Source organism: Micromesistius poutassou (genome assembly GCF_964030765.1).
Source record: "Micromesistius poutassou genome assembly, chromosome: 16".
NCBI classification, from domain to species: domain Eukaryota; kingdom Metazoa; phylum Chordata; class Actinopteri; order Gadiformes; family Gadidae; genus Micromesistius; species Micromesistius poutassou.
In genome coordinates, this window is record NC_140286.1 from 4,158,227 (window position 1) to 4,174,801 (window position 16,575).

At 43.8% G+C, this 16,575-nt stretch overlaps 2 protein-coding genes across 2 annotated transcripts; both read right to left on the bottom strand.

Moving 5' to 3' along the window:
• Positions 1–71: 71 nt before the first annotated feature.
• Positions 72–9,367, bottom strand: LOC311361258 (neuropilin and tolloid-like protein 1; the record flags this gene model as incomplete). The annotated part of the gene is made up of 10 exons (XM_084481441.1): positions 9,259–9,367; positions 8,492–8,551; positions 7,833–7,967; positions 6,991–7,239; positions 3,248–3,289; positions 2,721–2,848; positions 2,028–2,256; positions 1,578–1,691; positions 993–1,137; positions 72–732 (listed from the first exon to the last, which is right to left on the bottom strand). The coding sequence occupies exons 1-10, from the start codon at positions 9,281–9,283 to the stop codon at positions 72–74; spliced, it is 1,788 nt and encodes a 595-aa protein (XP_084337567.1). The 5' UTR covers positions 9,284–9,367.
• A 3,115-nt stretch (positions 9,368–12,482) lies between these two features.
• LOC311360919 (interferon-inducible GTPase 5-like) lies at positions 12,483–16,171 on the bottom strand. The gene is made up of 4 exons (XM_084481035.1): positions 16,097–16,171; positions 15,943–16,011; positions 14,679–15,214; positions 12,483–14,437 (listed from the first exon to the last, which is right to left on the bottom strand). Coding segments are annotated over exons 1-4 (1,236 nt in total). The 5' UTR covers positions 16,099–16,171; the 3' UTR covers positions 12,483–13,808.
• Between the last annotated feature and the right edge of the window lie 404 nt (positions 16,172–16,575).

Below are 16,575 nucleotides of genomic sequence, written 5' to 3' on the forward strand. Positions count from 1 at the left end.
CTTTCCTCCTCCTCATCCTCCAATACCTCCTCCTCCACCTCCTCCTACTCCTCCTCCTCCACCACCTCCACCTAGAATTCGTTGGACATTCCATGGTGCGGGGCGTGGCTCTGCTCCATGCCCTGGAAGAAGCCCTGGTGGTGGAACTGCTGCCCGGGGTGGTGGTGCTGGTGGTGGAGGTGGTGATGCGGCGCTCTGTGATGCACACCGTCGTCCTCCATCATCAGCTCCTCCTCATCCTCCTCCTCCTCCTCCTCTTCCTCCTCCTCATCCTCGTCCTCGTGGTTCATCACCATGACGCTGCGTCGGCCCACCGGCGCGGTGTGGCGCAACATGCCATTGCGCGGCGACTGCTGGGCCAACAGCATCGCCGTGGGCAACGGCAGAGGCGGCGGTGGTGGAGGAGGAGGAGGAGGAGGGGGCGGGGGCGGAGCCAGACCCAGAGGCCCGCCTCCATCGGTCAAGACGGAGGCAGAGCCATCCCGCAGGCTCAGGTTGCTGCGGCTGCCGTGCACGCTCCCGTGCACGCTGCCGTGCATGCTGCCCTGCTGCGAGCCGCAGTGGTGGTCGCGGATGCAGCGGGAGGACGAACGCAGCAGCTTGTGGAAGCGGTCGTAGTCGGCGACGGCGTCCGCATCACTGAGCTCGCGGGACGGGGCGCGGCGCAGCGTGCAGAGCTCATAGTGCGGCGGCTCGAACCCCGGGTGGAGCAAGGCGGGGTCGAAGTCATCCCTGGAGGGAGGAGAGGAGCGCACAGAGCACACATACTTCGTAAAAGGGTCATATGTTCATACAGAGTCCCGCTGGGAATCTGAATGTGTGTGATCTGTGTGATTGTTGTTCTCACGTTTTGTTAAGAGCGTGTATTTGTTCGAGCAGCTGCTCAGAAATTTTTTTTTGGGTATCATTTTGGCAAATTCAGCAACAAAAGAAAATCAACAAATCTCAAGTAATTGAACCCCAACTCCCAAGTCATTGAAAAGAGGCCCAACCTGCGGATGATGTATTTCTTGCGCGGCTGTTTGACCTGGATGATGACGGAGATGACCAGCAGGATGATCACTCCGATAATGGTCACTCCGATAATGGTCAGGTTTGTGTGGTCCAGGGTGTCCAGGATACTCGATACCCTCTTCTCTGATAGGAGGAGGACAGAAGCAACGCTGACCCAATCATGTGAATGCTATATCCTACAGGCTAAACACTTTTCTCATGATATGTATAACTAGGAAGTCAACTCTCTGGCCTGAATGACCCCTCAGGGATGAATGAAGTACCTATCAGTCAGTGTGTCTGTCTGTCTGTCGATCTGTCTATATACACAGTATATCTATCTTTCTATGAATAGGCATAGTCATAGTAAATTATTTTTCAAATAGAACAAAATAAAAAGGAGGCAGGAAAGTGAAATGTTTCAACGGTGGTGTCAACCTTGCAGAGCGACAATCAACACATTATGCTCAGGGACAGTGCCCAGTATGTATATACTAAATCTATGTCCACAATGAGATGTAATCAAATACGGTAAAACAAAAGGATTTAGAGAGGGGTGGATGCAGTGGGATGTCATCTGTTACCTTTACAGTGGTTCTCGTCCCAGGGGTAGACACAGTTCTGGATACCGTTGCACACCAGTGTGTTGTTGATGCACATGTTACTGTGGCAGAAGAACGTGTCTCCTTCACAAGGAGCTGCCATTCCAAAGGCAATAGGGTTAATGAATATGATTGATATTCATATAACATCAATATTACACAATCAATCCTAATGCAATAGCAATGGCAATTGATTTAGTGAGATTGATGTTACATGAATATCAATATGATGTGAACATAATAAAAATTATGTTCCCAATAAGCAATAAGAAACCTATAGGTGTGTCAGAAAGGGTCTGAACTGTTGGGTGCGGGACTGTCTTACGAAGGCGGGACCAATCATTCATCATTTTTCATCACGTCCAAGCCTTTTAGTCATTTAGCAGACATCTGTCCAAAGCCAAGGGTACCGCATGCACGAGCGCGACTCACGCGAGTGGAAGGTGGTGAAGAGGATCTTGAAGCGGCTCTTGCGGCTCCCCTCGTCAGCCCACAGCCGGATCACGCCCACCGAGTTTACCAGCATGACGTCGTTGGCCACCGTGGAGCAGAACTTGTTCTTCAGGTGCTCCACCGAGCTGCTGCCGTCGTAGATGGCCACGAAGTTGCGCTTGCACTCGTTGGAGTTGTGCATCTCGTACTCCAGGAAACGCAGGTAGATCTGGGAAGGAATGAGACGTGTGTTATTCCTTATTCGGAGCATGGGGCGGCCATTTGAGGTGGATGAGTGCAACAAGGGATTCTTGTTGTTAAACAACGAAGGCTAAAGAAGTGACAAATTCTTTAGTGAGTGCTTGACCCTAGGAGCGACCCTTAACTACTACCCTTAAAGACAACAGACACAAGTGATGTTATGGCTGTATTTCAGTCCGGGAAACCATATTTTCCATGACTCGTTGTCCACAATTGAACATGCATGAGATTCATCGGCCTACTTCCCCATTGGTGTGTGAATATCTCAGGAAGGAATGCAGTCAGAAGTAAAATTCAAGCACCATCATGCCTTATGCAGAAGACACCAAATACAGAAACCTCAGAGCTAACCGCCGGACTTAAGACGCCACGACTACGGACATCACGACAACAGACCCAACCTCTTCCCACACTTAAAACTCCCATCCTCACCTTGGCTTTGGGCGGAGCACGGATGTACCACCTGCAGTCCACAGCCTCGGTGGGCAGGGCCCGACTCTCTGCTGATATCGCGACCGACTCCGCGTAGCCGTCAGGACCGACCATGTCAAAGTCACAAACTGGGGGGAGGGAAAAGCGAAAAAGAGTGATGCACGAATAAGGGAAATGGTTAGAAACAGTTTGGCAATACATCGGTCTGGTGTAGTCAACAACTAGCCTGGCACCGCCCGCTTACGTACTTCCGCTCAATTTTCATTTCCCTTCAGTACTAATTAAGTACGAGAGTCTGGTAGGACCAGGCTAGTCAACAATAGTGTCTTTAAAGTCTTTAAAAGGATTTACTGTGATGATGATGACAACGACGACGACGACGATGATGATGATGATGATGATGATGATGATGAAGATAGACTTTGGGGCACGGCTACATAGATCATCTTACAAGGTGTCTCTATACAGGTACAGAATATAGCAGGCCTATTAGACTGCAGCTACAGACAGTAGTTTGTGATACTCACAAGGCAGGGGCGGAAGCTCTCCAAGGCCTTTGAATTCTGGATCTGAAGACGAAGCATGACGTTACATTAGATGACATGAGTGTTTTTAGAGACAATGGCCATTTGGTAAAATATTGAATAAAACAGTAAATACATGTATAGTTATAGTATGAAAACACACATAGCACAACCAAAAGAACAAAACACAATATATATAACAGAAAAAAACAGAATAATATAAAAACTGAGGAATAAAGAACCATGGGAGATTGAGCTCTAAGTCTTTGCTGAATGTCATCTGTAGCTGGATTATTAATCCCGGTATTTTAGTCTGAAACAGATTAGGTTTCACCAGTGATGAAGAAGGGCTGAGAAAAATAAATACAGAAACTAATCTTGATTTATCCAGCGTCATTTTATATTAGGTTTCAATTCTTTTGATATTGCACTTGAATAAAAGCCGCACAAAACCATCATACTGCGCTAAATTAATTGAATCTATAGTGAAATTAATGCACGAAGATTACTTTAATAATAATAATACTGCAAGCAGCCACACTTGTATTCATAGCCCAAGCACTGCCTATCCCAGTGGCCCTCTTTTCAAATGAATCACAGCTGTATTCCTTACTTCCTTAAGTAGCTATGCCTCCGTCTTTGTTTTTCAGCAAAAATGTTTTACTCCCATAACCCACGTGCATAGACACACACACACACACACACACACACACACACACACACACACACACACACAGGCGACATACTGACTGAGTGGTGCATTACGCTCAAGAGAAAACACTGTAATTGACACTGTGACATCATGGAATGAGATATGAACACACATGTCTTAAACATGTTAAGGGTGATTTCCTCTATGTTCCTGGCAAGTTTCAAGTTCCTGCCTCCTTCTAACGCGGACTTGCGATGGAAATGAGTATTAGCACTTAGCTTAGCATTTATTCAAATTGACGCTGACATCATTTTTTGAGCTATCGACACACAATCTCTACACACGTGTTAAGGAGGGTGGCTTCTATGTGGCGCCCAACTAGTTTCCTGACAACTTCACAAATGTGATTGTTTTTTTTAATTTAAGGTGGTCACCTTTTACACAATTAAAACAATTTCTTGAAAAAAAAAAGTACTAACTTTTTTATGTTTTTCCCCCAAAAATAATAGCGCCCCTATTGGGAATTCCGACACCAAACCATTTGGAGACCTACTCTTCCGGAATAAAAATATGGTTGAGAAATTTCAAAACTTTTTAACATTCCACCACTGAGATATGGGCACTCCCAAATAAAAATAATAAGAACTAACCAGGATTTACAATAGGTATCCACAGATACACTGTGAATAGCATCATCATAATAGATTTTTTTTCAACAGGGTACATTTCGATAGAAAAAGATGTGCTGGCTGAGATTACAGATGAAACAATCACCCAGAATTCTCCTTGTTAATCCGTCCAAGGGCTTACCTTTGCTTTGGCTGGTCACTGAGTGAGCGTGTGTGGGCATGCTTGTTTGTATGCGTGCACGTGCACGTGCATCTGTGTCTGTGTCTGTGTCTGTGTGTGTGTGTGTGCGTGTGTGTGCGTGCTTGCGTGCGTGCGTACATGTCTGCGTATGTGTGTGTGTATGTGTGTGTATGTGTGTGTATGAGAGGAAATTAGTTCCCTCCTGATGAGTGGAATTAGGTAGGAGATTAGCATTTGGCAAGAAGGCAGGCAGGACTCATGACATTGGATGTAAACAGACGAACAACTGCCTTGTCTAATCGTCTGAAAAAATAATCTCTTAAAGACACAGTGCAAATGAAAGGTTATGGTAAATCATGCTTGGCTATTTCCTTATATTAACGAGTATTGCTTCATACGCGTGTCACATGTAACAATAGGCTATAAAATAAAACTCAATACAATACATGCGTGTGTTGTTGCGTCTGACACACGTCACCATATATGCAGGACAGAGTTCTCTCCTGCTTGATGATTTGTTATTATTCATTTGTTCATATTACTAGAAAGATTAATGTCATTGTTGCCATTATTATTATATCCTACATTATCTCCTCAACAATGTGGGCCTTACCATGTGCAATCCCTCAAACTTGGTACTTAACTTGGTAGGCCTAATAGGCTATATCGCCTGATAGTTCTGATCATAACTGATAGGCCTATTTGATATAAAGATAAAAACATCTATCAAATGCAATACGCAGGTGGGATTTAACTAATGTCTGCCTGTCTATAATTAGCACTGAGGTAGACGCGGAAATAGACATGTAAATCGGCGGAGCTGGGGGTGTCCGTGCTGGGATCCGCCCTGAGGCACATGTCTCATCGAATGACCAGTGGTCACACTTAGCGTTAACGTTTTCACCCAGGTCTGCGAATCATGGTCTGCGACGGCAACTCTGTTTCATATGTTGAAGTACTCTGATCATATTTGAAAATACCTGAGTGTGACGGTTCCCTTTTAAGAGATTCATCCGCTACTCATTGCTGTTGTGTGTTTTTTTTTTGCTGAATCAAAAATGATGCCTAATCAAAGAAGTATACAGAGTAAGGCATGCCAGTGAAAGGGAAAAGGAAGGACAGAATAATCAGAATAGATAAGAAGCATAGAGGCATGGGTAAGTGGAAGACAGACGGATGAGATGGAGGGAGGGGCGGAGAGATGGAGATATGGAGGGACGTATGGAAGGAGAGACAGATAGGGAGTCTGAGGGCGGGGAAGGAGGAAGGGAGGGATGGAGAGGGCTTTGGAGGGAGGGAGAGATTGATGGAAGGAGAGAATGGTGGAGGGAAGGTTGTAAGCAGGAATGGAGAGAGGGGTGGAGGGGGGGAAAGAAGGAGGCAGGGAGGGACGGAAAGACGGGTGGAGGGAGGGATGAGAGGAGTGGTGGAGGGAGGGAGAGATGGAGGATGGGAGATCAGATTAATCGTTGTCCTTTGGTCGATGGAGGTGGCTTATAAAAATGTGCTGGTAGTAAAGACTCTGCCTGGGTCTCCCTTTAAGCTGCCCAGCTGACAAGCTCTGTCCCCCTGAAGACAAGCTTTCATTAACTCTTCTGCGTGCGCGTGCGTGCGTGCGTGTGTGCGTGCGTGCGTGTGTGTGTGCGTGTGTGAGCTGATCATCACATTCTAGATGAGGCGACAGCAATGTCACCCACTGTCTCATGATTTATATTCATATTCCTATTCTATATTCTTATTGACATCACATACACTGTTAAAAAATATAGGGAGCCGAGGAAGGCTAACAGGCCGAAGCGTCCGTGCCAAATAAATATGAAATCCAAATATAGATAGGAATGAACACTGCCATTTCTTTCTCTTTTTTTTGCATGAGGGACCCTCTGTTTGTTTAAAAGATAGGCAAGAAAATGTATTCGTTTTTTGTGAGATTCTGCTTGAGCTTTGAACCAGTGAAGTTTGAAACATTTTGAAAAAAAAGTGTATGATAGCCTGGAAGGGATGCTTCAGAAGGGAGTAGGCTGATTGAGCGATTTAACACAACACACAACACAATCATTCTCTGAAATGAATGCCCCACTCTCTCTCTCTCTTACTCTCTCTCTTCTCATCATTCATCATTCTACTTCTCTCTCCTTCTGCCCTGTCTTTTCTCCTTTTCCCCCCCACTCTTTCCCTCTCCCTCGTCTTTTTACTCTCTCTCTCTCTCTCTCTCTCTCTCTCTCTCTCTCTCTCTCTCTCTCAACATGGTATGATTGCACACCACCCCCCTCTGACCCCTCACCTTGGGTGAAGTTGTACCGGGCGGAGAAGCCGGTGGCCTCCAGCTCTCCGTCCGACACAAACTTGATGTAGAGGTAGCGGCCGCTGGAGTGCACGTAGGCGGGGCTCTGCTGGCCGCAGTAGCGGCCGATGATGGGCGAGAAGCCGAAGGGCCCGTCCCGCACCTCGATGTGGTCGAACTTACAGTCCCAGGACGGCTCGATGGAGTAGCGCTCCAGGAAGAACAGGTCGATGCACTGACGGGGAGACGCTGGGGAGGCACGGGGTGTGAGAGAGAGAGACACACACAGGGTGAGAGAGGGAGAGAGGGAGGGTTAGGGAGGGGGAGAGAGAGAGAGGTTGAGAGAGACAGAGAGAGAGAGAGAGAGACAGACAGAGAGAGAGGGTAAAGAGGTGCTTTGCGAGTGTTAAGAAGAAAAGAGAGGTTGAGAGAGAGAAGGAGAGAGAGGGTTAGGGAGAGAGAGAGAGGTTGAGAGAGATAGGGAGAGAGAGGGTTAGGGGGAAAGAATGAGAGATAGGGGGATAGAGAGGGTTTGGGAGAGAGGGGGAGAGAGAGGAGGAGAGAGAGGGGTAAAGAGGTGTTTTGCATGTGTGAGAGAGAAAGAAAGCAATGATGTGCGACAGAGTGTGTGTGTGTGTGTGTGTGTGTGTGTGTGTGTGTGTGTGTGTGTGTGTGTGTGTTTGTGTGTACGTGCGGGTGTGTGTGTGTGTGTGAGAAGGGAGAACACAATGACACAATGAGTGTTTTGACCGGGGGTCAGAAACACCCAGTAAAATCGAATGTCCTCATCCATATCAAACCATATCATTCAAAAACACCTCTACCCCAGTGGGCAGCCTCACCTTCTATGATGTAGATGCATTCCCTGTCGGCAGGGTATTTCTCGGGGTAGTTGGGTGAGGTGAAAGAGCCGCCGCTGTGCTCCTTCACCCAGTCCCCGCACTGCCCGGCTGGAGTCACCCCCGAGTTGTTTTTCACTAGAACGCCCACAGGAGGCCAAACACACAGCTTCAACAACCCTTGTGAAGAGCAGTCTTCACCTGTAGCGGCCATCTTGGTTTTAAACCGCACCCGGCTACCGTTTAGAGCTAAGATGGACACTGTAGGTGAAAGGCAAATACCCTCTCCTCATCATATCCATAGAGACTTGACGACCAAATGCAGCACTGCTTAAACCTTCCCTCTAAACCAATAATTACCAATAAGTATATAATGATTATAACCAATATGTATGATGTATGATAATGTCTGAACCCATTTACCCACTCTCTCATGTAAATGTATAGAATTTCTTCTTGTATATTATTTCCCTGTATATCAATTTTTTTGCATTTGTACTAGTTTTTAACTCATATTCTATTGTAACATGGTGTTTTCTGCTGCTGGAAGTGCAATTTCCTGAGTGAACCTTCCTGAGGGACTAATAAAGTTCCTATCTATCTATCTATCTATCTATCTAATTACAACACATATCAAACAAAGAATTTGTCTCCAGGGTTACCTTGAGCTTTTTTTGTCGTTGTTGTGGTGCCAGATAACTCTGACATGAGGGTAGTAATTGCTGAAAGGAGGAGAGGAGGGGAGAGCAATGGGAGAGGAGTGGGTGAGGAGAGGGGTGGGAGGGCAGTGGGAGAGGAGTGGGAGCGGAGAGGAGAGAGAAGGGGGAGAGGGGAGGAGGAGTGGGAGGGGAGGGGGAGAGCAGTGGGTGAGGAGAGCAGTGGGTGAGGAGAGGAGTGGGAGAGGAGAGGAGTGGGAGAGGAGTGGGGGCAGTGGGAGAGGAGTGGAGTGGGAGGGCAGTGGGAGAGGAGGGGAGTGGGAGGGCAGTGGGAGAGGAGAGGAGTAGGAGGGCAGTGGGAGAGTAGTGGGAGAGGAGAGGAGTGGGAGGGCAGTGGGAGGGTAGTGGGTGAGGAGAGGAGAGGAGTGGGAGGGGAGGGGAGGGGAGGGGAGTGGGAGAGGAGAGGAGAGGAGAAAGAAGGGGGAGAGGGGAGGAGGAGTGGGAGGGGAGGGGGAGTAGGACAGGATGAGATAGAGGGGGAGAGGAGAGGAGTGGAGGGAATAGGAGCGAAGAGAGAGAGAGAGAGGAGAGGGATGGGATAAAAGGGAAGAGAGATTGAGGGGGAGAGGAGAAGAGAGAAGGATAGGAAAGAGGAGCAATTGGCAGGGGGAGAGGGGAAAGTTCCGTGCACTGGTTAAAAGTTAAGATAAACAAATGTACACTTTAAATCGGAAATATAGTAGCCTAGAATATTTACTGAAATATAGCCTTACCAATATGCAGCAGAAGCTTCGCCATGTCCCAGTTCGCGTCTTATTTATCTTTTAAATATTGCCATGAAAGTAATTCTAAACTAACGAATCAATCAAATCTGAGTAAAACCATCCACCGCTGCCCATTCAGTTGTTCCAAGATTTGACAAGTCCGAAAGCAAAGACTCCGCTTTGCAAAGCGTCAGTCATCTTTATCTTCCCGAAAGACGACCGGATTAAACTCCCATCCGCTTCACATTTTTTGCTCCACCTTTGGACATCATAATCCTTTACAACGAAGCTGTCGTCAACAGCGTATCGCAGGCAATCGTTGGAGTCTAATCAAGTTCGCCTAATGACCTAGACCTACATAAATAGCCAGGCCTAAACTATAGCTTAATTATTTTACTGTAAGATAACAATAAGTCCCAATTCATTGTCAGATTTAGTATTCTGGTTTAATAGTAACTTTTGTGTCGTGATGAAGACTTTGCCCACCAACCCAGAAATCAACGTCCCCTGATCGCCGTGTGCAGGGTATCAGGGTATGGTTTTAATATAATTCATGAAAAACTACAGGTTAGGTTTTAATGGTAATTCACACAATATGCACAGAAATTCGTTAACCAATCAACTTAACGTCTCGGTGGTGGTGTCTGAAACGTCAACTATACAAAATACACCGCCACCCCAACTGCAGCCCGCAGACGGAGCACACATTGAGGGGCGTGCACTCAGTCCACATTGAGGGGCGTGCACTCAGTCCACATTGAGGGGCGTGCACTTAGTCCACATTGAGGGGCGGGCACTCAGTCCACATTGAGTTCAGGCGAACGGGGTCAACTCAGAAACGACTTCTATATAAATGAAGAAAAGAAGAAAGATGCTGTTCGACACATGAAACATGCAAGTTAGTGAGACTGTCAAAATGCTTAATATATTTAGTAATATTCCTGCCATTGTGTATTGTGTCTTGTTAACTACTTAAAGACCGGGTAAACCAAATTCAGTATTTTTCTTCTTATCATATTAATTAGGCCTTAAATGTGTCCCTCAAAACATGTAAAAAATATTTTTCCCATTCATCATTTCCTTGAGGAGCTAGGCCTCAGAGAATGTTCTGTGTGCAGGTTTAAAATGGGCGGGTCTACATCGAAGACCGCTTTACGTAAAGCCGTCTTCGATGTAGACCCGCCCCCTGCTGCCCTCTAGGTATAAATACATTAACCGCGCACTAGCATTCTGTGGTTTCACCCGTCTATGGTTTTACCGCTCACGAGTCTGGTTTGAATTGTCAGTTTGCAGCTAGCTTGCCCGTTATGCCTCTTCAACCTCGTTGGTGCATCTTCCCTGGATGCCACAGTGGGAAACGTAACGTTAACGGTTCGTTTACTTTATTTAAGTTTCCGACCGAAGACGGTCTCTCTCCGGTGATGGGCGTGGTTTCCTGGCCTGCAGCGCACACGCCCCCACCGTCCTGAGCCAGGGATTACTGCTCATTTTTCATCAACTTTGAAGCATAATTTTATATACTTCGCGATTTCTTTAGTCCTTCAAATTTGGCAGGGTGGTTAATAATATATTTTCCTGTGGTATTATAAACTCAAAACCCATAATTATTCTTGGTTTACCCGGTCTTTAATCGTCAAATCCCGCCGGCGGGCAAGTTTTAGTTACACCACCCCTTCCCCCCCAACATGCTAGATCAATTTTCGGCATCATAAGGTTGAGTGATATAGTCATGTCATACACCGTTTGAAAGCTTAGAATCTCAGGAATGTCAACCAATGTCAACCATTCGGTGGAATAAATATGTTTAGCGAATATAGATCAAATATATCCTAGTGTCTTAGTCAAAATAGCCCCCCTCACCCTCCCCCTCCCTTGGTGCATTCTTTATTGTCGTTGTGGATATCCTTAGCAATGAGTTGATACTTCATGTTGGGTCTTGAAATGTTCATAAGAGTCCACAGAAATCGAATATCAATATGATTTTAGTCTAATTACATTGTGTATATGCACAAGCCATCTTATACAAAGCAGCCGAAAAATAGAAAACCGAAACGCTGCAATGTTTTTTTGTAGAAAACTGCTTTTATGTTTATACTGGTTTTCTTTGACTTTTAGAGACACGTCAGTGTAATTGTGGATGGCGAGAGCCCTGAAATACAGCTGGACAGCAGCGGTCAAAATATGAGATCGACCATCATATTAAATGCCATGCCTCGGTTAAATACAGAGGTACATTTTCTTAATTTTTTTTATTATTATTATATATATTTGATACCATTTTAAATACACAATCTAAAATATGTCCGTAATGAAAGCAGTTTTTATTAATTGTATTGTATATCTTGTATATTTCTTCTTTCAGAGTTCACGATCATAAAGTGCGGTTTAGGTTGCAGGAAGACTAGCCACTTTCATTGTTATAATTGTGCAATTACAATTATAAACCGAAAACATCTCTTAAAGCACCTGGAATCTCATGACACCCCACAGGCCCCTCCAGAGAGACATGTGGCCCCTCCAGTCACCCCAGTGGCCCCTCCAGTCATCCCAGTGGCCCCTCCAGTCACCCCAGTGGCCCCTCCAGTCACCCCAGTGGTTATAGTTTAATAGTTTTGTTCATCACTGAAAACTCATCAGTAGTAGTAGCCTTTGTTAGCATACCATTGTGTGGTTTTGGGAGAGTAGGATGTAAATGATTGTGTTTTTGTCAAGTACAGACACATCATTTTTCTTTCTTCTGCAAGGAAGATGATGTTTTCCTGAAGTTGGGCAATTGAGGCAGCAGCGTGGTGCCGGTTGCAGTCCTTCACTGACAGCTTTTCTCTCCCAATGATCATTGGGATGAAAGGTGAAGAGCTGGAGGCAGCATCAACAGAGCTGAGGTCCGATGACTGCAGGGACCTGGAAGAAAGCCAGAATAAGATTGAACCGTTGTGCTTCTTCTTTAAATCAAAGAATGATTACGAAATGTTCTGTGTGGAGATGTTTGACAAGAGAAACCTGAAAGTGTTTGCCTCTTGTGAGTAGACATTTGAGACATTGTTTCTTTTAAATTTTTTGTTATTTTTACATTATTCTGTTCAATAAAAAGACAGTTGTTAGAGTTCCTGAGATTGGTGTAATTCAATGTGCGTCACACATGTAGCTTTAATTCAATTGTTATGAATACAGTATCACGTTTCATTCCATGTATTTAGGTTGTATCCCTGTTATATAAAGTAAACCAATTCAATTGTAGGATAATTATCCTACAATTGATACCTTTTGCTCAAAACTTGCAGAGGGACAATTTACGTGAGCACGCACGCACACACTCAATGTCTTCGTTAATTGTTTATTTTGCATATGGCCTAATGTTGAGAAAATACCACATTATAAAGGAGCATGCCATAGAGCAGAATCCTTTCATAAAATCATTATGTATCATATTATTAGCAGCGCGGACGAGAAATCTCGATACATCTATGGTTGCATGCAGGACTCTTATTTTGATATCACTAAACAAGTCGTTTAGGCTATGCTTAACTTTATAATAGGTCCCTGGTACGCAGCAAGAAAGATAGCCAGTCACTATACTCCCGTGCCACCTGTTTCTATAATTTAATTAACAGCGTGGGCTCCCGCTGTATTATTATTACAATGGATATTGTATTATATATTATTTATCCCGCTGTATTACCATTACTCTCACATTAACAAGAGCATTAGCCTATGGCGGCAGCGGAAATCTGCTCAACCCTCAATGTGGGCTGAGTGCACGCCCCTCAATGTGGGCTCCGTCTGCGGGCTGCAGTCAGGGGTACTTGGGACCCTTGCTACCCGCACAATGTCCCTGCCGGAAAGGACAGAGGAGGGCGCTAGAAGGTCTAACATTTGGAGCTAGCGATTGAGTTTACAATCTATTGGAGGCTTATAATCACAAAACCTTTTGATTTTAATTACATTTTCAGTTTTATCACGGTTTAATAATACAACTTAATACAAATGTAATAATCAAAATATAAACAAATAATATTTTCATTAATTGGCTAAAGGAAATACAATTGAACTTGGCATCAGATCAAACAAAAAAGTAAGTTCAATGTATCATGGTATTGATAATGAGATGAAATAGAAAGACAGAGAAATAAGATTTGTTATACTGTTATGCCTCAGTGTTATCCATCTCAGCAGCTGTAATTGTTAATAAAGCTTTTATCTATTAGAATATAACAACATATCCATTCTCTCCTCCAGTGATTGTACAAATATCTATTTTTCAATATAAAATAATTTTATTAGAATTGGTCTTTGGGTTCAGAGCCTTGTCGTGGCCGTGGGCCCCTGGGCACTGGCCCTGTTAGCCCTGCTGTGGATAATACAGGCCTGGACATATCATGCCCATTAAAACCAATCATTTTCCTAATGTCATGGTTCACCAGTAATTCAACTAAACTCATCAGACATGAACAAAAACACTTTCTACTAATGACTATTGAAATTAACCTTATTGTGTTTTCGTTTTTTAGGTTGTTTTGTTCATTGTTCCTCATCGCTAAACGCTAGAGCATGACCTGACATTACTCAATGTCCAATGCCTTCATCATAATATTTTCTGCGTCAACAGCTAGGCTGTCAAGAGTAGAACTCAAAAATGTGTAAATGGTAGTGGCAGAAATTCCAGCCGCTATTAGGGATCCAACGAAAGGAATCCAACTTAAACCTTCCTCTGCTACCAAAGCAATCGTAAAACATGTTAAAGATTTCAGTAAGAAAATAACAAGATCATTAGTGACATTCTTTCCAGAACAATGAAATTTCAACACTGCCATTAAATCATCTAAAGGTATTGCTTTATCACTGGAAAGTTTCTCCACCGACTTTTTATCAAGACCAAACCCAAGCAAATAGTCTTGAAGAACCTTGGCCAGGATGCCTACATCAGCAGCAATGGAAAGCCCTGGGATAGGTACAGCTGCTACAAGTGCAGACAGTAAAGCATGTTGCCATATTTGTGAACGGAAAACCTCTTTCTTCTTGTAAATGGTGCTTTTGCAGATGTTGGGAAGGGCTGAGATCAGAACATCTCTCTTGTGTGAAGGAAGCTCTCTCTCCATGGTCTCCTGGAGGGCAGGGAAGTCGTACAAATGGAGATCAAAACTAGACACCAGGAAGACCTGAGGAGACGCCACACCTTGTTCTTCAAGTCCTGTTGGAAATGGAATACAGGTAGAACATACTGTGGTTAGAAAGGTGTGTGGGAATACATGTTTAAACTGTACTGTATCAGACTTTACTGAGACTCAGCATAGCGTAGTCATATACATATATTTGATCTAATTCAAGGAACATGAATATATAAATATAATGAAACATTGAGAAGTGCTCCTTTGAAAAATGTGAGAAATAATTCACATTCACAGTCACCATAATAACTCAGAAAAGCCAACCTTGAATGCAGTTTTTCCTGATTCGCTGAAGTGTCTTTTCTTCATCGTACGTCTTCTTGCTCCTTTTCTCATCATGTAGATTGTGGTCAATCTTAGAGCGGACAAAGAATAACTTCTTACCCATTTTCTTGATCTTCTGAGCCAGCATGGCATCATTCTCTCTGAAGCGATCAGCTGATACGAGGATAAAAAAATCAAACTTTTCAAACTCAACATACTCCAGGTACTTATCAGCTGGGAATTTGGTGGTTCCGATTCCCGGGAGATCCCATAATGTAACATTTGGGTGTATTGGATGTTGGTAAGACTCAGGCTTCTTGGTCGTTTCCACAACACCAGTCTCGGCCGCTCCATCATCAGAGTTGTCTATCCCCCTGAAGGCATTTACAAATGTGGACTTTCCAGATCCACTCTCTCCTGTGATGGCAATGTTCAGTGGAATATTTTTTCTATCTTCCAAATACTTTTTTGCAATTTTTACAGCAGATTCCAAGTCCTGGTTTTGAAAGGCTTTTTTAACAGCTTCCTTGGCATTCCTTTAAGAATAAGAAATATTCGTATTATTTGAATATTCAGAAAGCAATTCTATGTTTATTCACTTTTTTGCCTGGGAGGTCAGGGAGAAAAACTCAATTACACAGAAAAGGAACCACAGTCATGTTCCGCTGTCCACTCTGTCAAGTGCTCATTTAGGGTTAGGGTTAGATATGACATTGGTTGCATTCATTTTAGAAATAAATGTCACAACACAAACATTGAGGTTGAAATCGTCAGAAGTTGTGTTTGTGGCTCTTCCTGTTAGGGTTAGGGTCCTTCCTGTTCCTGCTCTACGATATTAATAAATGTTGAAATAAATCAACAGGGAAATTAATAAACATGGAAATAAATTAAACAAGAAATGGTATACGTTGCAAAAATGTATAAGTGTATATAAATAAATGTATAAGTGAACACAAGCGGATATCAATTTGTATATAAATAAATATATCTACAAATGAAGAGGAAAATAAAGAAATTGCATCTAGCCATTGTTATTCAGTATTAATTGGTTTTACATATATATCCATTGGACTAAACATTGATAATGTCCTCCATACCTTGCTACTAAGCTAACTAATACAACCTGCAATATTAGAATATTAAATTAGACTCAAACCACAATTCGTAAATATCTGTGATAAGCCCCAGTACAGGAATGGAGAAGGCCCAGTGCTCCTTCGCAAGAGAGTCAGACGATGTTAGACTTATTTCACCCACTACTCACATTAGGTAGGTTTCTGCAGTTAAAGTCGATGAAACTGCATTTGGGGGGCAGCTGCTCTCCTTGGACCACCTTAGAATCAATATCAGGGTTAGGGTTAGGGTATCATTCCTATAGATATCTTCAATAATATATGCACTTCAAGGGCAGTCCTTACATTTTGTTGCTTTGCTGATGTTGATGCTTTGGAAGTTGATTTGGTACAAGCGTCTGCTGAAAGACTGAATGTGAATGTGACAGGAAAGCCTGTTTAAGAGCAGGCAGAGGTTAGGAGGGGCCTCTGACATAATAGGCAACACATGTGGTTTCCAAGAAACCACGGCTGGAGGAGGAAAACATAACTGAAACTAGAAAATGAATTTCCTGCAGAAAAAGGTGTGTGCTGTAGTGCAAAGTGAGGTTGAAAATATGTAAGTAATTTAGTGAAATGGCAAAATGAAGTGAATGGGTTTCGAACAGAGTCTAAATGGAATAGACAATGTAAACACGCACACCATTTAAAACATTTAAAATGGTTAAAGTTCAACAAAGTAGAGTTCAACAAATAGCTAATGAGATCAAGTTTGAATACATTTGAGATAAAATATAGAATAGCTGTTCTGAGTGTGTGTGTGTGTGTGTGTGTATTAGGGGTCC